This window comes from Dasypus novemcinctus, chromosome 8 (genome assembly GCF_030445035.2).
Source record: "Dasypus novemcinctus isolate mDasNov1 chromosome 8, mDasNov1.1.hap2, whole genome shotgun sequence".
Lineage (NCBI taxonomy): Eukaryota > Metazoa > Chordata > Mammalia > Cingulata > Dasypodidae > Dasypus > Dasypus novemcinctus.
This window is the reverse complement of record NC_080680.1, coordinates 80,024,973-80,051,641: the sequence shown is the minus strand read 5'-3', so window position 1 is coordinate 80,051,641 and position 26,669 is coordinate 80,024,973. Positions and strand designations below refer to the sequence as shown.

Below are 26,669 nucleotides of genomic sequence, written 5' to 3'. Positions count from 1 at the left end.
TTCCTGGCTTTCCAAGCTCCCTGCCTATTTCCTTGTAACACTCTAATCCTTCCAGTGAAAAAGGCTTGCAGGGTTTTACCCTTTGCAGGAGGTAACCAATGGGATGCAGCCCCAATTCATGTCTCTTGGGGTAGGGCTTCTCTGGACCCTTTAGCTCCATACTTAGCAGCTGCACAGGGATTTTCCTGTAGGAACTAAGCTGGAGGGTTCTGCATGAAGTGTCTGCCTTGGACAGACACTGGGAGCTTTGCATCTAGGTGATTCTAAAGTCAAGTCTTTCTCTAAACTAAGCTAAGTGTTTAAAATTCTCTCCTGTTCTAATCTGTGTTCGCTTTAACTTTGTTAGTCTACTTGTGCCTAGATACTCGTCAATCAGATTTGGGGTTTGGCTGTTTCAAGTTGGATAATGGTGAAAAGTAACCTAAAAATGAATCTTTAAATGTCAATACTATCTTGGAATTGAATCTGCTGTATAAAAGAAATCACGGAATTAATTCAGCTGCTGAAAAGGCAGAAAAACTTAGCAAAGTTGTTACTAATACAATTGTTTTAGTTGCTTAATTAATAATAATAATAATAATAGAAGTATTCAAATTGTTTTTAAGTGGAAACTTACTGGAAATTTTAACTAAGATTTAAGATCATTTTATAGATGCCTTTTATTATAAAACAGAAGAAGGATAATATCTGAAATTGCTATAACTGCATGAATTTAGCCTAGAACCTATGTTTGTGATGATAATTCTAAACTAATGTTACCTTTGTTTATGGTTACTCTAGGTCTAGCCACCCCTTGCTTTAGCACACTAGCTTCACCTCCCCTTAGACTTCAGCTATTGTGATGGTAAATATAAATTGTTTGCCTTTGTTTAAGTTACTTCAGATCTAGCATCACCCCTTGTCTTTGCTTATGGTTATTTCATGACAACTTCTGCCCTCTGTGGCTCAGGGAAAAGTCTCCTGCACTTCCACTGGTATTAGTGACCCTGCTTTCTCTCGTGACTCCAGGTGTTTGCTCCTTGATGAAATTCTCGAACCTCAAGGTTGGATGTCCACTCTTCCAATCCAGTGGCCAAGGACTGGGGAGGGAGGCCTCCTGTGGGAAACAAAGGCATGCTATTTCCATGGTAGCAAGTTACTTTCTGACCACTGGGTCATGCTGTCCCTGGAGATGTACGTGCAGGTGGCTAATCTCTCTGGGAAACATAACATTCCAGCAGAACCCAGACTTGATATCTCAAGTAACCTGGGCAACAAGATTTATGAGTATACTTGTTTCAATAACATAATAGAACATCTTAGGCTTTAGTTACTCTCTTATCCACTGTGCACTGTGTTTTCATTAATGAAGTTATGAGAATAGTTAGCTAGAATAGTTGCTGGTTCTCACGGTTGCTTGGGGTATATAAAGAAGCCCCTGATATTAATAAACTTGTCTGATGAGCTTGAGAAATCAATGCTCTCAGATCCCTGAGATCTCTTTATCTTTCATTCCCGATACCCTTCGGGTCCGTGACTCTGACATCTGGCACCCAACGTGGAGCCCAAAGTAGTGACTGCAGCAGAGATTCTTCCACAACAGTATCGGGAACGCGGAACTGAAAACCTTCCTGAAAGGTTGAGGCGTCCATCAAAGGGTGACTCGAGTCTGACCACACAGTGGTAAGAATTTTAATTAATCCTGTTTTCCGCTAGCATCAGGGTATGGGTAATCAACCAGGACGACTGGAAGAATATTCACACTAAAATCTCTTTTAAATACTGTCGGAGTCTCAGTAAAAACTGCTAATTTACTTAAATTTTTTGCTCTAGTACAAAAACACTGTTATTGGTTTCAGCCACAAAGAAAAAATCTTTTAAATCTTAAACAGTGGAAACAAGTAATGAAGGCGCCACTTAGAGCATACCAAAAAAGAAAAACTATACCCCTGTCGGTGTGGGCTTTAGGACAACAAACTGCAGCAGCCTTAGATCCTTGACAGTCTAAAGAAGGAGAGAAAGATGAAATTACTATATTTTCTAAGCCCATAAGTAAATTTGAAATGAAAGAAAGTAAATTGGAACAAGAACAGGAGCTTGAGGCGAATGGGGAGCCATCAGGTATTTTCCCTCATCCTGATATTAACCCTTTCATCAATAAAAGCTCAGTGAAGTGTCCTAATGAAATATCTTCTGTGTATCCAGTACAACCCTCTGCACCTACTGAATTGCCTTCTGGTACTAAGACTAAATTAGATATGTTTTCAGATGTTGCCAATGCTTTGTTTTATGGTAAACAATTATTATCTGCTTTCCCTGTCACATTACATGCAATACCACCAGATACAAATAATTTGCAAGGGGGTGTCGGGTTTCATCCTGAGCCAATACCTTTTAAACTATTGAAAGATTTAAAATGGGCAAAGATACTAAACAAAGTCCTTGTTAGTGAAATCAGGCTTGTAAGAAAACTCTCTGTTAAAGTGTTAACTAAGGTAAGGAAACTGTTCTGGCAGCAACTCTGCAAACCCCCTGCTGTCTACATGACAATGTAGCTGTGGGCTAGTGGGGGTTAACAGAGTTAAGCCATGTTTCCATGCTAATTCTGATTTGGCTTATTTAACCAAGATAATAAAATTAGTACAAAATTTTTATCAAGGTTTAAAAAGGAATTTTCAGTTTTAAATCAATAGTTTACTCCTTAACTTCAAGTCTCAGTATAGTCTTACAGAATAATAATCCAAAAATGTGTGTTAACGGTCTGTCTAAACTGCTAAATTAGAGCTTAACTACATTTATGCTGCTCAAGTTATCTTAACTGATTGCTGATAACTAATAAAAATGTTTCCAAGTACAAGCTTGCATGTTACAGGCAACATGGATTCCAGAAGAAATCTTAAAAAGAACTTAAAAAGAGCTATACCAAGAAAGTAAGAATTATGAGTTAATTGCAAACTGTATGTTTCTGTTAATGTGTTGTAATTGTTTTGTGTCTGTCTGTTCGTTCAATGTCAGTGTATATTTTGATACCTCCGGATGGTAATATAAATTTAAAAAAAAAGTGCTCTTCAAATGGCCAAAAATTAAATAAGTGCTTATATTAATACTTAAGTTTAAATGTTAATAAGATCTCTACAATGATAAAAATTGTAAGTCTAGATTAACAAAATTACTATAAGTCTTTTCATAAAAAGTTGTTCTTGCCTAGATTGAAATGAATAGCTTATTTTTCTTCACAGGATAAAATGAAGGATGTAAAACTTAAATGAACATTAAAGATTAAAAGTTTGTGGAAATGCTGACTGAAATTTAATAAGTTTTTTCTAAAAAGTGTGTTTTGTCCTAAAGTAGGATGGCTAATTTTCATGAACTCTTGGCACTTAAATGCATGTAGCAAGTTGTAAAAGGTATTGTGGTAACTTTAAGTAAGGAAATGTGTTCTGTGAAGGTAATATTTGTCTTAAAATAATATAATTATAGTCTATATGGTTATAAATAATTATAAGAAGTTTAATAAAGCATTGTTTAAATTAAAGTGTTTAAATGGCTAATTCCAAAAAGTCATTATTAAACAAACCTGAATTAATAATAATAATAATAAAAGGTAATTTTATAATGGGAAAATTCGTCGGCAGCCAGCCTCCCCTGACAACTTGCTTCTAGGGGACTGTTTCTAATATTGCATGCTACTAAGTCTTTAAAGTGAAGAAAAGTTTATTATTTTAACAAGCCTGTTTAGTGTTGATGGTATTATGTGTTGTAAGAAGTTTGCCTGGTAACTTAGTACGTAAGATATATAGAATGTGTTTTTATTATTAAGGAAATAGGAAATGATTTTGTCCTAACATAAAATAATTGGTTATTAAGAAAGAGTAAAATATGGAACAAAACCTGAGTGAATACTGAAAGTGTAGAAGGTTCATAGAAAAGAAATTTTTATGATTAAAGTTAAATAAAATTTAATGGGTCTATCTACAAAAATTTTAAAAGGTTTAGTATCAAGTAGTATACTAATGCAAACTTAAAATTTTGTTCTTTCTCAAAGCCTCTTAAGTCATTAGTCTGTTTTGGTACAGGTTTTTGTCCTGAATAATCAGTATACAAAGAAAGTCTGTTTTATCAAAATAGCTTCTTGTGCTTTAACCTTATCATTTCCTCAGTGTTCAAAGAAGGAAAAGTCTTATCTCTTTTAAAAGAACATAACATTCAAATCTGCTTTCTCAAAATCAAACCCTGAAAAGCAGCCTTTTATTCCAAACTAATTATAAGAGATTTGTTCTTTTACCTCGAAAGAAAAATTAAATCGTTAAGTTCATTTAATATGTTATAAGTCGAATAGGTGTTTTAAAGTGTTATAAAATTAACAAGTTTTTTCTTTCCTTTAACCCTCTGTTAATTAAAGTTGTATGAGTAAAAGGTTTCTATAAATGCTTAAGAGTGTATAAAGTTACCAATATTTCAGCATAATATTAAAGAGAAGTACAATGAGGTTAATTTTGGTTTTAATAATTATAAAAGAGTATGTGTCACAGAAACAACCTCTTATCATAGATTGAAGTAACAACACTGTAGTATGCAGCTATCCCAGACACTGCTAGTTTATTGCAAGAAGCTTATATCCAGCTGTGTTGCTATCACTTTGTTTTAAAACTTGCTAAAACTTTCGTTAGTGTCTTCTTAAACAACTCAAGCCAGCTGCATTCTCTATCTGTAAAAAAAACCAACAATAGACTTTTGCAGTGCTTTTCAGGGCTATGTGCATAGCCCAACCATCAACGCACAGAACTTTCAGCAGTCATTAAGGTTTTACAAATGTTTCAAAAACCCTTGAATATTGTCTCTGATTCTGAGTATGTGTGTTTAACTGTAGCTCATATTGAAAAGTTCATATTTTTATTACTAATGAATTATCTCAACTTTTTGCCGAACTTCAGGCTCTCATTCAGCAAAGAAGTCAGCCCATATATATTACTCATATCCGGTCTCATTCTTCACTTCCTGGTCCTTTGGTTACACAAAATGCAAGAGCTGATTTATTAGTAGGATGTCTGCAGGATGCCAATAAATATCATGCATTGACTCATATTAATACCAAGGGACTTAGACATAAATTTCCTCAATTAACAAAACTTCAAGCTCAAGAAATTATTTGTACCTGTCCCACCTGTGGACCCTTAACTACAGTGCCTTTTCAGGCTGAGACTAATCCCAGAAGCCTGGCTCCTAATCAACTGTGGCAGATGGATGTTACTCACATACCATCATTTGGTAAATTACGATATGTCCATGTTTGCATTGATACTTACTCTCATTTTTTGTGGGTGAACGTTTTCATCATGTTCATTCCCACTTGTGGTCTGCTTTTGCTGTGATGGGATGCCCCTTGAAAATTAAAACTGATAATGGCCCTTCTTACACTAGTAAGTCTTTTACTTCTTTTTGTTCTATGTATGCTGTTGAGCATATTACTGGTATTACTTATAATCCTACAGGTCAAGCCATAGTTGAACGCAGCCATCATACCCTAAAAACTATGCTTTTAAAACAAAAAGGGGGAGATGATAGTATTATAACACCAAAAGATGAATTGGCAAAGCTTTATTTACTTTAAATTTTCTTAATGTTTATAATTCATTGACACCCGTGAAATGTCACTTTGGAAAATGTCAAACATCTACAGTGGACATTAGAAATAAAGATCAACCAATATTCTGGAAAGATATTTTAAGTAATGAATGGAAAAAGGGCAGGATTAAAGTATGGGGGGGAGGCTATGCTCTTGTCATTTCAGAAAATGGAGAACAAATTTGGCTACCGGCAAAGAGAAGTAAACCTCGGAATGAAGACATGGGGTCTCCTGCAACTTCTGATGATGGTGATCGTAAGTAATGAGGAAGCTGCCAGTAATTACACTTATTGGGCCTATATACCTAACCACCATTACTTAAAGTGTTAACCTGGAAAGATCCATTCTTTCATATATATCTGAATAAGACCCATATATTCTCTGTACCAATTGATGATTGATTGCCTATTAAACCCTATGAGGAAGGACAAAGAATCTATAATCTCGTATTACCATTTGATGATCAACTCTTATGCATTGGTAACCATCCTTCCTGTATGTATGTTAAAAATCGGGCCATAACTATCTTCAAAAATAATAATACTCAGTTTATTGTGACTTTATTTCCCTCTTACGATTTAATCATGACCAAAAATCCTTCTTATGATTGTCCGCAAAAAGAAAGTAGGGATAAAGAAGGATGGCAAGAGGATCTGTCATTTTTAATGATTCCTATGGAATACTGTGGGAGAGTGCTCCAATGGGGAGTCCCTCTCCATATAATGACAGATTTATTTGGTATGGTCTAAATAGTAAAGAACAGCAAATTAGTAATATGCAATATCCATTTCATGAATCCTTAAATCATGATGAAAAAATAATCTTTACTAAAAATAATAGTGATTGGAAATATATAGGAAAATGGATACCTACTCCATGGTGTAATATTACATCTATACATATTCAAAGGAACTTATGGAAAGTTTTTCTAAAAATAGCTCCTACTATAGAATGGATTGGGAATAATAGTAAGTATGGTCAGCATTTGCATTTAAATCAAATTCATCATCTTCAGGTGTGTGTAAGAGATCCTTATGTGTTTGTGGTTGGAAAATTAACTATAACCAAGAATGCTCTATTTTATAAAAGTGGGGCTTTGCTTACCTGTTTGAGAACATTTTACAGAATGGAGATTTCATTACAATGGCTTGAAGACAGCGGGAAGCGTGGATTCCAGTGCGACTGAACTGAATTTGGCAATTGTCACCTGAGAGTCAACTGCTGTTCCATATGGCACGAGAAATCCTGAAGCGCGCAAAGCAATTTGTGGGACTGCTAATAGCTGCCATATTAGGACTGATTGGTGTCATTGCAGCTGCCGCTACAGCTACCGTGGTCTTGCATAAGACGGTGCAGACTCAACAATATGTGCATGAATGGCATAAGAATGCTAGTGACTTATGGCATAGTCAAGAACATATTGATGTAGAATTAAACAGTAGAGTTAGTGATTTAGAATCAGCAGTTTTACATCTTGGAGATCAAGTATATAACTTAAACTTACTTAGGGGATTGAAATGTGATTGGAATGAAAGTAACTTTTTTATTACTCCACTTGCTTATAATAAGTCTGTGTTTGATTGGGAAAAGATTAAAAATTATTTAATAGGTCATAAAGGTAATATGTCATTAGACATAGAAGAATTACAGAAAAAGATATTAGAAATGTCTCATAATCAGATTTATGTAGCTGAAGATAAGGATATCTTTAATGATTTAATTTCTCATTTTAATAAGTTTAATCCAGTAGATTGGTGGAAGTCTCAACATTTTTTATCAGCATTAGGAATTAGGATTTTGTGTATTAATCTTGTTGCTCATTGTTGCTGCTTGCCTGGGACGAGAAGTATGCCGAAGACTGCACTATGTTGTTGATGCGATGGGACAAGCTAATAATTTGGTACTTGCTAAAACCCTGATATAATTCCCCATGGTCATTGCGCTTGGCTGGTAGTCAATGACAGGTAAGACTCTCAGAGGAGGGCAACCTAAGACAGGCACAGCCACCCTGACTAAAACAAAAAGGGGGAAATGTGGGAAACAAAGGCATGCTGTTTCCATGGTAGCAAGTTACTTTCTGACCACTGGGTCATGCTGTCCCTGGAGATGTACGAGCAGGTGGCTAATCTCTCTGGGAAACATAACATTCCAGCAGAACCCAGACTTGATATCTCAAGTAACCTGGGCAACAAGATTTATGAGTATACTTGTTTCAATAACATAATAGAACATCTTAGGCTTTAGTTACTCTCTTATCCACTGTGCACTGTGTTTTCATTAACGAAGTTATGAGAATAGTTAGCTAGAATAGTTGCTGGTTCTCACGGTTGCTTGGGGTATATAAAGAAGCCCCTGATATTAATAAACTTGTCTGATGAGCTTGAGAAATCAATGCCCTCAGAACCCCTGATCCCAATCTCTCTTTGTCTTTCATTCCCGATACCCTTCTGGTCTGTGACCCCAACAGCCTCCCACCTCAAGTGTTGGTATTCCTAAAAAGCGGCAAATCATGAGAAAAAAGGTTTCCCTGAGGCTTCAATGTCCTTATTGAGTATACATTGGAATTAGTGTTTCTCATTCAAGGTCTGTCAAAATCAAATGGGGAATAAGCAAAGCTCTGAAGTAAAGGAAAATGTTGTAAATTGTATTTTAAAGCATTGGGGACAGTTTGGTTATAAGCCAATTAAAAGGAACTAAATTCTTGTGCAAAACTGCATGGTCACAGTGCAGACTAATTAGAACTAACCTTCAAAGAAATCTTTTAAATGTTACCTTACAGTTAAACTTACTTTGTAAGAGAATGAAAATAATAAATAACATTAGTGAGTTTGTGTTTTCTGTATCTATTTGTGTCTGCCTATTTGTTAAAATTATAAGTAAATGTCTAACTCTGTATGCCTATTTGCTCATGTTTATCTTCATACATCGGGATGGTAATATTAAATTAACAAATGAAAATTCTTAAAAGAGCTCTGTTCAAACCATTAAAAATTAAATATATGGTTATATATGTGAATGAATATTCCTAGAGCCCAAATTAGGCTAAGCAGGTCATATAGAAATCTGAATACAGAAACTACTGGGAAAGGGAATAAGATTTTCCTGAACTCTTTGATCTACCCCAGGGCCTTCTCTTCACAAGAGCTCTGAGGAAGGGACTAGGTGTGGCAGATTAAAACTCTTGTCTTCTAGATTGGGGAACTAAGAATCATAGTTTTCCCTGTAATTCCCCAATTTAAAACTTTTAACAGTTTTATAATAAGGGTGGTTAATAAATCCAACTGTCAAATTTCAGGAAGTAAAGGAAAAGTCCTTAAAAGCAATGGAAAGATCTTTTAAAACAAATTGAACAATTATAATTATTCCAGAACCTAGCAGTCAGTACACTTTTAAGATTAGTTACAGTTTTAGAATTTTATTAAAGAAAAGAAGTTTTAGCCTCCTGTAAAGGAAGGAAAAAGAACATTTTTTGCATAAACTATAATTGTTTCAATTTTATTTAATTTGGGTGTAATCTCCCTAGGTTTATAGGATACCAATTAAATAAATTAACTTTATATGTATTAAATTTTTAGGATGATGAAAGTTGTAAGTTCATGTTTAATGAAATTAAGTTAAGGAAGGAAATGTAGATCTGCCCTCTCTTAAATGAATAAAGTAAATTTCATTGGTTGCTAATTGTAGTTTAATAAATTTACTTTAAGGTAAAGTAACTAGTCTATATGGTTATGGTTAATGATAAGGAGTTTATAAAAGCATCTTCTAAACTGAAGCATTTAAATGGTTAATTCCAGGAAGCCATTTTTAATTAGAAACCTAAATTAATAGTAATAACAAAAACTAATTTCATAACAGGGAAACCTGTCAGAGATTACCTCAATCTGCATGTTAAAGTGGTGGTAAGGAAAGATAATCTTTATTCCATTGGGAATCTTAAGTTTTCATAAAATAATTGAGAAAGTTTCTCCTGTACTGCTAAAGTAAAATAACTATTAACATCATAATGGAAAAGGTGTAGAAGTAAAAAGTAAAGTTACTAAAATCGAGTTCATTTGATTGCTATACGTTGTACTGGAAGTGTTTAGAAAGTGTATAAAAATCAAAAGAGATAGATTTCAATATTGTCAAACTTTCTTGAACACTGAAACCAGGCCTTCAGTCCACTGCATACTGTCTCTCCATTTGAGTTATTGGCTAGGTTGGTCACTGACCCCTAACATAATAAAAGTATCTACTATATTTCTGAACATGCTCCTGAAGTGGAAGGAGAGTACTTTGCAGTTTCAGACTCTTGCAGCAGCCAGCAATGGCTTGATATGGCCAGAGGCATTGCCTCCAGACTGGCTCTGTTTTATAGTGTTGAAGGGCACTATGCAACAGGCTGGTGAAACACTGGAGCCTTACCTTCTTAGTCTCTCTCTAGGGTCAACAGTGCTGCAGCATGCTGGCTGTGTAGGGCATACCAAGTGAAGCAACAATTAGCAGAGTACCGTGAGTAGACCTTAAATAACCACAATTGGCAATATGACCTGCTCCCTTGGAGAGATAGCATGCGTGGTGTTGAAAACCTGGAGCTTAGATCTATTTCTATTAATTGCAGCTCAAAGAGGAACTTGTGCATTGATTAGTTAGTATTAAGTACTATACCTATATGCCTCATGATTAAGATGATATCTTTTCTATTCTAGATCATATGCAAAGGAAGACTGAATATATTAAAAGTCCTGATAAACTTAATTCATTTTCTAAGTAGTTAATGAATGTGCCATTGCCTATAAGACAAAAGAATGCCTTTCTTAAGTACTGTCTTTATTTTGTTTGCCATATGCTTGTCTCGTTGTTGCCGATACCATTTTTGTGAGTTTATATCTAGGGCAGTGCCTCTCCATACCTCTCCTAGCTGTCCTAGGCATAACTACAGTGTGGCAAGTGGGGTTTATACCCAAACCCAGCAGGTCTATGACAATCTCTCTCTAGAGTTAACCAATAGCATAAAAGAACTCAAAGAATGCTATTTCCCATCAACTTTGGGAAAATGCAGTCTCTGAAGATACCTGACCTTTCTCAGTCTCAAGGTCCAGTATGTCATGGCTGGCCCCCTTTTTGGGCCTGCCTACCAAAATCTTCTTTATCCTTTTAATAGGACTATGTATCTTCAAAACACTAATTAAGTTTATTTCTTACAGAATCAATGCCTTATTAGTTATGCAAGGATTTCATCCAGTTCCAACCAGGGGGTGGAACCCATTTTCCCTCAACCACAATAGAATGGCCAAATAGGTTTACACCCTGTCAGACAGCACCCTGTCAGACAGGGACGACTGCCCTATCAGCAGGAAATAACTACAGAAGAATGACCATCACCCTTCAGTACCCCCTTAATAAGGGCTTGAACTCTCTGAGGGGGGAGTTGAGGCAGGTTAGTATAGTGAAAGGGGGAGGCGGCTGGCCTGACAGAGATCATGGCCGACAGACAACATGGCCACAAGACCCTGCCGAGATCTTGACCTCAACCTTGAGGCCAAGGGGAGGCTCCAGATATGCCAAACGGGTCTCACCATTGGCCCCCAACATTGATGGGGTAACCAACAACAGCTGGGACCCCTCCTTAAGCATTAGCGAGGGGAGAAATAATAGCTGAAAAGATGAGCACACAAGCCAGAGCCCACTCTCTGCCCAGAGAAGCCTGCATCAAATCTCAGTGCTTATTTCCATCTTCCCCTCCCATTTCTCAGCAAGCTCTGTTCTGTTTGAGAGAAAGAATATACAAAGAAGGAACAGAGACAGACAGACAGATAAGGAGTTGGGCAAGGTAAGAAAGGAAAGAAGAGAATCAGGAGAATCTAGAATCACAGAAGCAAAGAAAATGAGAAATTATAAGTAGGAAGTTTTTTAAAATTATGGATATGTTGCAGAAAAAAAAAGGGGGAATGTGAGGACTGTGAAAAGGTATCTGAGAAGAGAAGAGTATTTAAATATTTAACTGTTATTTATTTTTAGCTCCCCTCTGGCCTATAAGCTCTTGGTGGGTAAGAAAATGTCTTATAAACAGCCCCAACAGCACCCAGTGGTACCTACTTTATTGTATCAGTTGCTTCGTTTTAGTTGACTTTGGCAAAAGAATTTCCCTCACAGAGAAACAGAGGTCTTTGCAGCCAGTTTTCATTGGCTGGACTTTCAAACAAGCAGCAGGAATCAGAGACGGTGACAGAAAGTGAGATGGGCTTCTCTGTTATTTGGAAACAAGTAATTTTGTACAGAGGCATAAATTTGACTTATTCCATTAAAATTAACTAAGAACCTTCTTTTATTGATATTATGCCCAGAAAATGTTACCAGCTGGAGTCAAGGTCTGATGCCAGTATCTGACCCTCTCCTCTGACTCTAGGCCAGTCAATGATTTCAAGGCATTTCTTGGATATGTTTCTTTCTATCTGCTTCTCAGAAACCAAAGCCAAGTCAACCCCTACAAACAAACTGTCCCAAATCCTGCTCCCAGATATGATATCGTATAATTCACAAAGGCTCAGTTATGGCTTAGAATCAGGCCTAAAATTAATAGGAAGGCTAGCCACTGATGAACATCCAGACTCAGACCATAAAACAGGTTCAGAATATTTGAGAGAAATGTATGCATTTCTCTTGACAACTGCACAAAGCAACTCTTTGAAACTGTTCTCATAGTGCCCAGAGTAGCCTTTGGGTCTCTTCCTTACTTCACAAGGAGAGGCATTCTATTGACTTCTTCCTCACAGGCAACAGAGAAGCAACAGTGTACCAAATAGCCTCATTTGAGTCATCCACACTGAAAGTAACTCCCCCACCCCCAAGAACTCTTATACCCCTGGGGAGGTGGTAGGTGGAGCAGGGGATCTGGGTCTCTAAAAAAAGCCAGAAATCCTTCACTGGCTCCTTGCCTCTTCAGCTGTCAGAAGCAGTTTCACTAGGTTCCCATGAAAGGCTTCAGCTAGGGTCAGCAATACTTTTGGCAGGCCACAGGGCAGCCTCATGCCTAGGCAGGTCTAGGCAGGTCATGACAAAGCCCTAGAAACACACAGTACTGAGAAGTACTAAAGGACCCTATGCTCTTGGCAGAACTCTTGAGAGAGAACAGTCATTACCCCTAATGTTATAGCTAAGAAAACTGAGAAAAATGAAATAAGTGATTTGTTCCAAGTTTTCTCACATTTTAATATTAAACTAAGGCAAGGACCCAATTTTTCTATTTCTCATTCAGTGTGCTTTGCCCTACATTTTGTTAGTAAAAAGGATAACAGTAAACTGATACAAATAACAATGGACAATGTGAGTGGGCAGATATCAGTCTAGAGACCACAATTCTCACCAACTGGACCTCAGGAAACAACCTAGTAAATATACTAGAAACGGTTGAATTGTATAATTTAAAATGGTAAATTTTCTGTAACATGTATTATATCTAAATAAAGAGATATTTGGTACTTAAAATGGGGGTGGGGGTTGGGGCATGCACAGACTCCTTTTTTAAGACAGTGAAGGGAAATGGTGTAAAAGTAGGCCTGGATGAGAAGGCTGGAGAGTACACAGAACACCATATCTCCTTGTCTCTGTTTCATTTTTAAAAAGCAAAAGGAAGTGAAAGAAAGCTTTGTGTGAGTATAGGGAGAAGCCACCCCTGACTAGTGAAAGATAAAATTAGGGAATGGTAAAGAAAAACCCAACTGACTATGGGCAAGCATAAGTAGAACCTCTCCTTTTCTAGAGATTTTTTATCAGGAAAATCTTCCTCCTTCCTTTCCACATACCAACTGTTCCAGAATGAAAAGGACTGGCTTCCCTACGCTATACCTTTTTTATTCATCCTGTCAACAGATATTTATGAAGTACCTATCACATACAGAACAAGAGAGTTACTTTATCTTTCTTCCCTTCAAAGATAAATGAAACTCCTGCTCCTGATTCTTTTACTTCTAGAAGGAACAGCTTGTTCTTTCTCTTATCTTTTAAGAACTCAATCTTATCTAGTGAATTCAGGGATGATTTGGGAAGCATGGAAACAAAATACAGGATGTAAAACAGGTTCTGGAGTGAGAGGTGATCTCTTTTGATTAGGATATATTGAGTGTGAGCTGCTGATGGGACAAATGAGTATCCAAAAAATAGTAAGAAATATGGGACTTGCCCAATGGATAGGGCGTCCACCTACCACATGGGAGGTCTGTGGTTCAAACCCCAGGCCTCCTTGACCCGTGTGGAGCTGGCCCATGTGCAAGGCTGATGCACACAAGGAGTGCTATGCTACACAGGGGTGTACCCCGCATAGAGGAGTCCCACGTGCAAGGAGTGTGCCTGGTAAAGAGAGCTGCCCAGCATGAAAGAAAGTGCAGCCTGCCCAAGAATGGCACCGCACACACAGAGACCTGACACAGCAAGATGATGCAACAAAAAGAGACACAGATTCCTGGTGCCACTGATAAGGACAGAAGTGGTCACAGAAGAATACACAGCGAATGGACACAGAGAGCAGACAACTTGGAGGGGAGGAAGGGGAGAGAAATAAAAAATAAATAAATCTTTAAAAAAAAAGAAATATGGGTCTAGAGTTCAGGAGAGAGGATCTGGGCTAGGGAAGAAATAGAAGAGGAATCTACATATAGGTAGTAATTGACTGAATGAATGAGATTTCATAGGAAGAATGTATAGAACTATATGACAAGAGGATTGACGACTTTCTCCACATCAGTGCTACAAGTTCTTCCATTACTAGTCACAATAGTTCTATTGTAGAATACCAGTGAGTCCATTCTAATCCATATTTTTAAAAGTAATTTTTATTTATTTTTTAATTCATTTTTTAAAATATTGCATTAAAAAAATATGAGGTCCCCACGTATTCCCCACCCCCCTCTCCCCACCACTCCCCCCATAGCAACATTCTCCTCTATCATCATGACACATTCATTGCATTTGGTGAATACATCTCTGAGCATCGCTGCACCTCATGGTCAGTGGTCCACATCATAGCCCACACTCTCCCACGTTCCATCCAGCGGGCCATGGGAGGACCTACAATGTCCGGTAATTGTCCCTGCAGCACCACCTAGGACAACTCCAAGTCCCAAAAACGCCTCCACATCTCATCTCTTCCTCCCATTCCCCACACCCAGCAGCTATCATGGCCTCTTTTTCCACACCAATGCCACATTTTCTTCGATTACTAACCACAATAGTTCATGAATAGAATATCAGTAAGTCCACTCTAATCCATATTCTATTCCTCCATCCTGTGGAACTTGGATTGGTTGTGTCCATTCCACATCTATGTCAAGAGGGGGCTTAGATTCCACATGGATGCTGGATGCAATCCTCCTGCTTTCAGTTGTAGGCACTCTTGGCTCCATGGTGTGGTGGTTGACATTCTTCAACTCCATGTTAGCTGAGTGGGGTAAATTCAATAAACCAGAGTGTAGGAACTGAAGTTTGTTGAGGCTCAGGACCTGGCTATCATATGGTCAGTCCAGAGATTCAGATCCCCTGGGTATATCTTAAAACCCAGCACCAACTATAATTCTGGTAAAGTAACAGGAAAGGCTTGTGAAAAGAGATCACACCTGAGTCCAGCTCCATCACACAGAAACACCAACTCCAAAGAAGGGCCAACTGACATGGCACTGAACTCCATCTGCCATGACCATAGAACCTGTGGGTTCCCAACTTCATTTATTTTATTTATTTTTCCTCCCCTTCCCTTCCCTCTCCCCCCCCCCGCCCCTTTTCTGCTCTCTGTGTCCATTTGCTGTGTGGTGTTCTCTGTCCACTTGCATTCTTGTCAGCGGCGCCAGGAATCTGTTTTTCTTTTGGTTGCATCATTTTGCTGTGTCAGTTCTCTGTGTGTGCGGTGCCACTCCTGGGCAGGCTGCACTTCTTTCATGCAGGGCAGCTCTCCTTGCAGGACACACTCCTTGCACATGAGGCTCCCCTACGTGGGGGACACCCCTGCATGGCACGGCACTCCTTGCGTGCATCAGCCCTGCACATGGGTCAGCTCCACATGGGTCAAGGAGGTCCTGAGTTTGAACCGTGGACCTTCTACATGGTAGACAGACACTCTATCAGTTGAGCCAAATCTGCTTTCTATCTAATTCATATTTTATTCCTACATCCTGTGGACCCTGGGATTGTGATGTCCACTCCACCTGGATATCAAGAGGGGGCTTAGATCCCACATGGTTGATGGATGCGATTCTCCTGCTTGCAGTTGTAGGCCTTTGCAGTTCCCTAGTGTGGTGGTTGACCATCTTCATCTCCCTGTTAGCTGACCTGGGTAAATCCAATGAACCAGAGAGTAGGAGTTACAACTCTGCTGAGCTCAGGACCCAGCTGGTACATGGCAAGTCCAGAAATTCAAGTCACCTGAGTATACACCAACTCCAGCACGAACGACAGGTTCAAGAAAAGTGACAGAATAGGCATGTGTAGAAAGGTCACAACTGAGTCCAACTCCATCACACTCAGGAACACAAGTTCCAAAGTAAGGCCCACTGACAGTGGAGAAAGTAGTGGAGAAAGTGGCCATGGTAGTTGCTGAAGGCAGGGAGAGGGAAGAAGAGATGTGATGTGGGGGCATTTTCAGGACTTGGAGTTGTCCTAAATGATTTTGCAGGACAGATGCTGGATATTATGAATCCTGCCATAACTCACTGAATATAATGGGGGAGGAGTGTAAACTACAATGTAAACTATTATCCATGTGGTACAGCAGTGCCCCAAAATGTATTCACCAAATGCAATGAATGTGCCACAATGATGAAAGAGGTTGTTGATTTGGAAGGGTTGGGGGGGTAGGGTGGGGGGTGCGGTATATGGGAACCTCTTATATTTTTTAATGTAACACTTTTGTGATCTACATATCTTTAAAAATACAATAAAAGTAAATAAAGTCAACAACAACAAAAAAAGAGGATTGAGGAAAGAACCACCAGGAAGACCAAATTTAAGGAGTGAGCAAAGAGAAAAATCAGAAAAGGGTGACTAAAGAGACATCAGAGACAAAATAGGAGGTAGTGTTCAAGAAGGTCAAATGTTACAGACAGGTCCAATAAGACTGAAGAAAAACCAAGAGAGTAGGTAGCTGGGAGCTCACTGATGACCTTAACAAAAGCAGTTTTAATGAGAGACAGAAGACATGCTACACTGAGTTCAGGAATTAAATGTAGGTAAGATAGGGAGGACACCAAGTATAAAGTACACTGAAATCTCCTGAGACAGACTTTCCTCAAGTGTATTCCTAGGACAACTAGTCCACAGAACGCTTTTCTCCAGAAAAGGGTTTCATGGTTAAATATCTGCAATAATGCTGTGCATACCATATTCCCCTCTTGAAAAATCACAGCAGGCGTAAGTATATTCAAGTTTGTGAGAAGTCCTATAATACAGCAATCTGTTGGTGTTACACTATTTAACTCAGCATATGCCAAATTTCTTTGACCATGGAACTCTATCACACACCTATTATCATCTCTAGAGACTGCAGTCCTATGGAACACACTTTGGGAAACAGGATTCTAAGATCATGGTAATAAAGAGTAGTGTTAGGAACACAGATTCTTGAGCTTAAATAATTGTATATTTGAATTCTGGTTCTACCAGTTACCAACTAGGAGACCCCGGACAAGTTCCTATTATGCTAATCCTTAGTTTCTTCACCTGTAAAACAGGCCAGTAACATAAGCCTAATTCATAGAAATATGAGGAATTTGTTGGGTAATGCATGTAAAGACCTTTACATAATGTCTGAGACATAGTATTAATAGTTAAGGGATAATAATAATAAAATTATGGCAGATTAAAAGGGAAATGGTAATATAGGTACTAAAGTTTTCAATGAATGAATGGGGAGTTTGGGGAAAGTTGGAAGCTAATAGCAACCAAGGAAGGTGGGAATAGGAAAAGGGTTATGCAGGATTCTAGTAATGGCTTGGAAGTGGCAGAGGAGTCAAAGAAAATCAAGCCCCACTCCTGACCTAGGGTCATACATACATGTGGTGTAAGAAAAGGTCTTCGTCTCCACCAAAGAGGACTTTAGTAAACATCTAGGTTTCAGTAAGGGTCAGAAGATAGAGAATGTATCAATTCTGGTCTCAGATTGTGGACAAGGACTCAGTTTGCCAAAGGACAGAAGGGGTCTGTTGGGAGCAGGGGCTGTCTTATAGTATTCAGAGCAGCAAATAGCGCCTGGTCTACATGATGTCTCTCTAATTTGTGAGCAGGCAGTAAAGAGAGTCTTTTGGGGTAGGGATTACCATGAAGTTGGAAGAGGGCCTCGGTTAAACAGAGGTCTTGAAGTATTTAGGCTTATTACAGGATTTGCATTGCAACTTTATGGTAGTAGCAAAATATTAAAACTTAAAACTTAGACGATCCATCAATAGGGGACAGAATATATGGATTATAATACAACCACAGAAATAGCTCTATTTGTACTTATAAAGAAAAATCCCCAAGATATAACAGTAAATGAAAAAAAAGCAAGGTATAGGACAATGTGTGTAATACACATGCACACACATACACATACCTGCTTGTAAATGAATAGACCAATTCATAAAACATAGGTAGCAATCAGGCCTCCCTGACTAGAAGCCAGGAAATCCCTCCCCCTAGGAAGGAAACCTTACATTTTACATATCATTTTGTATAATTTTATATTTTTATATTTTCGTATATTACCTACTCAAAACATTCTTTAGTGTTTGGTGTTTTTTGTTTTGTTTTTTAAGTGTTAGAATAGCAATCATTAGGAAAAGAGTTGAAAGATTGTGAGAAAAAAGGAGGGATCAGAAATTTGTAGTCTCCATGAGATCAAAGAGCAAAGTACTGTAAGTTAAGATGAATAGCCACAGTCAGAACAAAATCCTGTAGTTTAAGGTTATGGAAACAATTTTCTCCTGATGCAATTACATTTAAGAGGTGGGTCCTCAAGGGCCCTTCTCTTAAGCTTCATCATTTCTTTCCCCAAGGGGACCCCTTTAGAAACTTCAAAAAAGGAAAAGAAAGATGTCTCTCTGCTTGAGAAAGAGTCACAAGTAAGAACAGAACTTTGCAGGAGAGTCAATTAGTTCTCTGTCTTAGTGATTTTCCCTGAGAAAATGCAGATCCCTCTCTCAGACTGACCCAACTGCAATTTTGGATCTCTTGGGATTGCTCCACTTGGACATGGGCTTTCTAGAAATCCATTGCTCAGTTCTATGCCTGCTTACTGAGATTCTCCTTCTTCAGCTCTGTTCAGAAACCATCAGATCCAATTGAGACTTCCCAAGATCTCATGTCAAGTCTTCCTCACGGCCCATCTCTATGCCTTCTTCTTCTCTGTCCCTTTCAACTGCAACACCCACCCACCTGCTGCCACCGCAGTCTCCATTTCTAGAGCTAAAAGTCTCACCTCCTCCTCCATATTTTTCTGCAGCTAAGTCAAATAAGGGACCGATTCATATCTATTCCCACTCACACTACCAACAGAACTGCCTCATCATCATTAGTAGTGTCATCAAATACTTATTAAGCACATATGGCCAGGTACTAAGCCAGCCCCAAGGATCCAGCAATAACTCTACATGGTCTCTTCCCTCAAGTCACTGATAATCTTATAGGGTATCTTCTGAAAGTCCTAGGGTAGCTTCTGAAAGTCTATTTCATGCAGTATCAGCTAAAGAAATATATATGATGTATATATAAATATATATGATGTATATAGCTTATAGGAAATAAACAAATCACAATCAATGAAATGCAAATTATAACAATGGGATACCATTCTTCTTCTGCCAAGCTGGTAAATTTTTTCTAAAATGATAATTCTCAATGTTGGTACAGCACATTCAAATGCTGAAAGAATAAACTGGAAAAACTTTGCTGAAATGAAATTTATAAGTTTATCAAAAGCCTTTAAAATGTCTATACTCTTTAATTCAGTAATTTATTTGGATCTATTTTGAAGAAGCTAATTTATGTATATGATGTTTATCATAGTGTTATTTACAATGGTAAAGAAATGAGAGGAATTGTTATGGAAGATCTATATTATGGAATATTATTAATCTATTAATCATTACATCATGATTTCAAAAAAATCTTTTAACCTGGACTAAAGCTCACAAAAATAATTTAAGTGAGAAAACAAAAAATCTCAACTTTATAATTATAAATTTGTAAATTTATTTTCTGTATATAAAAAATATGTAAGAAAAGAAATAACATTAACAGCTATGATTTTGATATTACTAGCTTTAAGTGCTGGGCCTAGGGAAAATAAATAAGACTAATTATAAGAAGATAAAGAGGCACATGGAAACTTTTGTGGAAGTTTTGGTGGGCATTTCTGGCTAGTTCAGTATCCATAAAATATTGGCTAAACACTCTTTCCAGGTTCTATACTGGGTTCTAGAATACCAGCAATAAAAGCATTGCCCTGGCACTCAGAAGGAGTATACAGAAAAATAAGATATATTGGCAAACAAGCAACTCCATTACATCATGGTAAATGCCCAGCTAGAAGTATGCACAAAAGAGCGGCACCTGGGAAACAGGTGTGGCTCAACCAATTGGGCTCCAGTCTACCATATGGGGGCTCCAGAGCTTGATGTCCGGGGCCTCCTGATAAGGGCAAGCTGGCCCACGTGGGGAGCTGGCCCATGCGGAGTGCCAGCCCATGTGGGAATGCTGTCCAGCGCAGGAAAACCACCCCATGCAGGAGTGCTGACACAGCAAGATGATACAATAAGAGACACAGAGGAAAGAAAATAAGAAGACGCAGCAGAACAGGGAGTTGAGGTGCTGCAAGAAAGTAATCACTTCTCTCCCACTCTGGAAGGTCCCAGGATCAGTTCCCAGAGCTGCCTAATGAGAATGGAGAATGCAAGCAGGCAGAAAAGAACACACAGTGAATGGACACAGAGAGCAGACAATGGGGGGAATGAGGGAATGGGAGGGGGGAATAAATAAAATGGATCTTAAAAAAAAAAGAGGGGCACCAAATCCAGTCTGGAAGCTTTACTCAAAAAACTGACACCGGACTGTATTTTAAAAGATGTGAATGAAAAGTTATCTAGGTAAAGAAAGAGGAAAAGTATCTCAGGCATGGGAAACAGCAAGTGCAAAGTCTCTATGATTTTTTGAAAAATAAATATTTCTGTATGTTGGAAATGTTGTCTAAACAGGGTAGGTAAAGCTGGAAAGGCAGGTAGGGTCTTATATCTGTACTTTTCTTTTTTTTTTTTTTTTTGTAAAGGAACAGGTTTTTTATTCCCAATATGTCATGATCTGATATTTATGGTCTATATCCTGCTCAATGAGAGAAGGCCATTGATGGCATGCTTGATGTCACAACAACATCAAATTTTCTCTAAATGCTCACTTTCACTTTCACTACTTATCAAAGATTAGTAACAAACCATTCCTGGTCTGCTGCTGGTCCAGGGACCACATTTTGAATCACAATGAGCTAGTTCATAAAGCTTTCTATCATTATGGCAAGGTGGAACCACCGAAGTATAATTTTTTTCTGATTTTTTTTTAAACAATGGCTTATAATCCTAAAAGAAAAGTATATCATTCTCCTCATTTTTGCATTAGAAAAATATAGTTAAGGTTAAAAACTTTTTTCACAATGATGCACTGAGATAAAATATTGGCAATTCTCATCACAAGCAAAGACTAATTGCCCTAAGACATATAAAGTTTCTGGAAATTAATAAGAAAAACACCAACAGCAACAGAAAAATGGGTTTAAAAAATATGAACAGTTCACAGTAAATACTAGTAGCTTTTACATAAATAAAAATATGCTCAAATTCACTGTTACTAGGAAATGCAAATTTAGACTACTAAGATACCAGCAGATTAGTGAAAATCCAAAAGTTTGAGAAGTCACTCTATTTGTAAATGTGGAAAGAATAAAGCATCCTCATGACATTACTGGCAGGGATATAAATTGGTAAATCTCTACAGAAGGCATATTCTCTTAGGGATAGTCATTAAAGCTGTTTGTAAATACTTCTCTTTCTTTCCAATACTCTCTTAATGTCAGTCATTTGAAGTTAGATAATGGTTATGTCATCTGCTAAGCTAAGGATACATGAGCAAAAGTGCTGTCTGTCACTTACGGGCAAGTTCTAAGCCAATGTGCAATTTGCTATGCTATCTCTCATTTATCTTTTCTTTCCCTCTACCACTGTGACTGGAAATACTCCAAATACTGGCTGCTCTATCCACCTGAATTCCAGAAAGAAAAAACTTAAAAAAGAACTCTTTGACATGCAGCACAAAATTTACCAAGAACAAGAAATAAACCTTTGTTGTTTCAAGCCACCCAAACATGGAGGGCAATTTGACAATATTTCCAAAATTACAAACACATATGCCCTCTTGAAATGTTCCCTCAGGATATGTAAAAGGATAAGTAAAAGATTACTCATTGCAACATGATTTGTAATAGCAAATGAATGGAAGCAATCAAATGACCATCAACAGAGGACTAGTTAAATACCTGTGGTACATTCATATGATGGAATATTATACAAGTGAAAAAAGAACGAAAATACTCCATTACAGCTGAAACGGAAGACTTCGCAAGTATAGAGGGAAGATGTTCTCAGTGTTTATAATTAATATATATAAATACACAGTGCATATAAAAAAGAGGACAATTAAGATATACATATTTGCTCATACTTGCATAATGAAATTCTAGAATGATAAATAATAAAGTAATACAAATGATTATCTTGGACAGGGGCTGAGGGAGTAACTAGGAAGAACTTCTGATTACTCAGAGTAAAAAAATCCTTGATGCTATGACTTTTTTTTTTTTTTTTTGAGATACCAGGGCCAGGAATTGAACCTTGTAAGTGGGAAGATAGCACTCTTACCACTAAGCCTTACCACATCAGCTAGCTCCCCTGAGATGGTTTCTTCATTTGTTTGCTTTTGTTTTTAGGAAGCACAGGGCCAGGACTTCTGTCTCCCAATTTCAACTAACCTGTTAACCAATCTCATTTTAAGTATAAATGGTATACTTCTGCCTCTATCTTAAACTGATATCAGCTCCTTTAAGTGCCTTTAAAGTCTGACTTATCTTTCCCTTTGTAGGCACTTCTATCCAACTGCCTTATCTTTATAATATAGTTACATCACCTACCTTAAAAATATCTTCACTAGTGTTCTTTTATTCAATTAAGTAACCATGGTTCTCAGTTACTCTTAGATAAACCATGACTTTCTCTGAATGACTCCAAGTGCTGGTATGAGTTTTCAGCTACTCTTTCTGAGAATCTCTAAACTATCGTTTAAAAAGTCTTAACTGTCTCTTCTAATATATTTTTAATTTTTTCATTTAGAACTCTTCTTTCAAATGGAGAGGGTTATATATTTTACTTTCCTTTATAATAATTATAAGACCCTTGCTTAGAAAAAACAAGAAATAAAAAATTAGTTAAGTATTATGACATTGACTCCATAAATGTTCACTTAAAGTATTTACCTCATGTCAATCTAGATCAACAGACTCCCAACATTTCTGATTAGGGCAGCCCTACATAGGAATTTTCTTAGCATACACCCCTCAATATATGTATATTTATTCATTTAAAAATTATATATACATGTACAACTGTGTTACTATATTAATTGTATTGTTAAAAATTAAAATGTAAAAAAAGTAAATAACTTTAAATTTTATTGAAGGTTCAAAAAGATTTTTGCTGTCACTAAAAATATTCTGCTAATATTTTTAGTGAAAGAAAAGTGATACAATACACCTTATTTTTAAAATCCTAGTTTAATATTTTGCTAGAAAATGATTTGAAAGTCTGGTTCCACATTCAATTTATTTCAATATCTGGTTTTTATATCTGTCACACCTGGAAAAGATATGATACATCGATCAAATGAAGAAAGTGCAATTGGCATTTACTGCCAATTATTCGAAGATTTTGTTGAAATTTAGCTAGTACATTTTCATCTTCCCTGATATCACTCAGTAGTCCTTGCAAAATAATCAGAAATATTTTTACATTTTTTAACAAGTGAGTTCAAACCTCACTGAAATTTTTTATTTGCAAGATTTTTAAATATGTTAATAACATCTTTCCAAGTTTTTAAAGTATGTAGTGATAAGTTTTATAGGTAACATTGTGTTCTAATAACAAAAGAATATACAATGTGCACAAATGGAAACATATCCAAACATCTGTGTTCAAAATGCTTTCTCCAAAGCAGCTACCTTTTCGCTCATTAGCAAACTATTATCTGCTCCCTGAAGGGCCAGATTAAGAGAATTTGTATGAAACCATGACAACGTGAGCATCAAACTAAATAATGCTAGTAAGGGATTACAACTTATGTAATAAATTAGGAACTCATGAGTCCATATTAGTATGAATAAATTAAGGGAAGAAAAGGGAAATCTCTTCCTTAGAGGAGAAGGCCAACTAATAAATGTACAAAGTGTAATGGAATTAGAAAGTTACCAATTGGGGAAGCAGACTTGGCCCAGTGGTTAGGGCGTCCCTCTACCACATGGGAGGTCCACGGTTCAAACCCCGGGCCTCCTTGACCCGTGTGGAGCTGACCCATGTGCAGTGCTAATGCGTGCAAGGAGTGCCGTGCCACGCAGGGGTGTCCCCCACGTACGGGCGCCCCACGCGCAAGGAGTACACCCCGTAAGGACAGCCGCCCAGGGCAAAAGAAAGTGCAGCCTGCCCAGGAATGGCACCGCACACACGGAGAGCTGACACAACAAGATGATGCAACAAAAACAGAAACACAGATTCCCATGCCGCTGACAACAACAGAAACGGACAAAGAAAGAATACGCAAGACACACTGCAAATGGACACAGAGAACAGACAACTGGGGCGGGATGGGAAGGGGAGAGAAATAATAAAAAATAAATCTTTAAAAAAAAATGTTACCATTTGGCAACCACCACAGTAGAGGTAGATTCAAACAGGCATCATTAGTGGATGCTTAGCCGGTGGTAGATTTAAACTTCATAAGGAACAAGCTATTTGCATAGTTTCAGAGTATCTTACATAAAAAAAAACAATTATGAAGGGAAAAATGGTGCTTTTACAATAGAGAAAGTTGACAGATACAAACTTAATCGGTGATTATGGTAAACATTATAAGGGATAAGACAGAATGACATTATGTGTTTTGTGATGTGATGCACTGAAAAGAGCACAGAGTCATTTTTGTGTAATTCCTGCCAAGAAAGCACATGTTCTCTAGACAGGAGGAAACACTGGATGGACCCAAATTGAAGAACATGCTTCAAAATAAAAGGCCTATATTTTTAAAACTGTTGAGGACAGGAATGATAGATTAAAAGAGACTAAAGACATAACTACTAATACAATTTGTCAAAATTATTTCCTAGACTGAATCCTGGGTGAGAAAACAAAAGAGAGAGAAAGAGAGAGCAATATTGTTGGGATAGTTGGGAAAATTTACATGGAATCTTGTCTGCTCTCTGTGTCCATTCCCTGTGTGTTCTTCTGTGACCACTTCTATCCTTATCAGTGACACCGGGAATCTCTGTTTCTTTTTGTTGCGTCATCTTGTTGTGTCAGCTCTCCGTGTGTACGGTACCATTCTTGGGCAGGCTGCACTTTCTTTCGTGCTGGGCAGCTCTCCTTATAGGGCACACTCATTGTGCATGGGGCTCCCCTACGCGGGGACACCCCTGTGTAGCACGGCACTCCTTGCGCACAGCAGCACTGCCCATGGGCCAGCTCTACACAGGTCAAGGAGGCCTGGGGTTTGAACCGTGGACCTCCCGTGTGGTAGGCGATGCCCTATCCATTGGGCCAAGTCCACTTCCCTACATGGGATCTTGATGATAGTGGTTGTTGTTGCTGATTTCCTGATTTGGATGGCTATATTGTGGTTAAATGTGAGAGCATTCTTGTTTTGGGGAAAATACACACAGGCATGATAGAGCATCATGTCTCCAATTTTCTCTCAAATGGTTCACAAAACAATGGATCACAATGGAGGTGATGAAGGAAAACACAGTGAAACATCAACAGCTCAAGCATTTAGGGAGAGATGTATCAGAGAGTTCTTTTACTATTGTTTTTACAACTGTTCCCTAAGTTTAAAATTATTTCAAAATAAATTTATTTGTTTAAAGTGTGTGTTTGCACATATTGCCAGGTGTGCAAGCACTACTGACAGACACTTGACATACCTGAAGACTGCCCATTCTTATTGACCCACAGAAAAGAACACTTATACCACTGAAAATTAAAAATATTTACCTTTATTTTTACTTTTATACATTGTTTCAGATCTTAATGTGTTGATGATTTAGGCATTAAATTAGAGAAGCCCATAGAAATTAAGTTCTTAACACTGTTTCTGGTCCTGAGTAGGTCAGTTGGTACTGCTTGAACTGGCTGATCAAGAGAAATTACTAAAGTAAGAAGCCTTCAAATAGTTCTCTGTCCTAAGATCAGAATAAAATGGTCTCAGAAGATAATGACACTGAAAATAAGCATTCAATTTAACCTTCAGGCTCTCAAGTCACTAGGTCTATTTGATTTCCAATAATCAGCATACAAGATAGAAGAAAGCCAACTGTCTGCTACCTTCCATCTCCTAAGGTTCTGCCTGAATCGCCATGCATTCCTTACAAGATGACTAATCATGCCTGCTTCTCTGGCATCATATGTCTCCCAATTTCAAAGGAAAAATTGTCCCAACCAGTACTAAAACAACAGATTTCCTACCTCTTGCAGTTGGAGTCGAACCTTGGTAACTGCTCGGATCCAGTGTGCTCTGGCATGGGTAAATGGTGAAAATGCATTCTCTTCAGGAAAACTTGTAACAAAGAAAAGAAAGTTCCTTAAAAATAGCCCAGACCACAAGGTTACAGTGCTCAAGGCAAGAACACCATATATCCAAAATAAAATGGCTTGTAGTCATGCCTCTACTTGTTTAGCAATTCAGCTACTAAAACAGAACAGTGTTAAATAACCAAAGTGAAAGCCATTCCTCTCTAAAATGACTCCTTTTAACTTTTCTT

At 37.7% G+C, this 26,669-nt stretch overlaps 1 protein-coding gene across 5 annotated transcripts in view; it reads right to left on the bottom strand.

The window, feature by feature from the left end:
* UNC13B (unc-13 homolog B) overlaps nucleotides 1-26,669 on the bottom strand; it is a 293,983-nt gene that overhangs the window by 80,546 nt on the left and 186,768 nt on the right. For all 5 annotated transcript variants that reach the window (XM_058302037.1, XM_058302038.1, XM_058302039.1 and 2 more), the window contains one exon: nucleotides 26,374-26,464. In XM_058302037.1, the coding sequence (XP_058158020.1) occupies nucleotides 26,374-26,464 (91 nt within the window). The remainder of the gene's footprint in view (nucleotides 1-26,373; nucleotides 26,465-26,669) is intronic.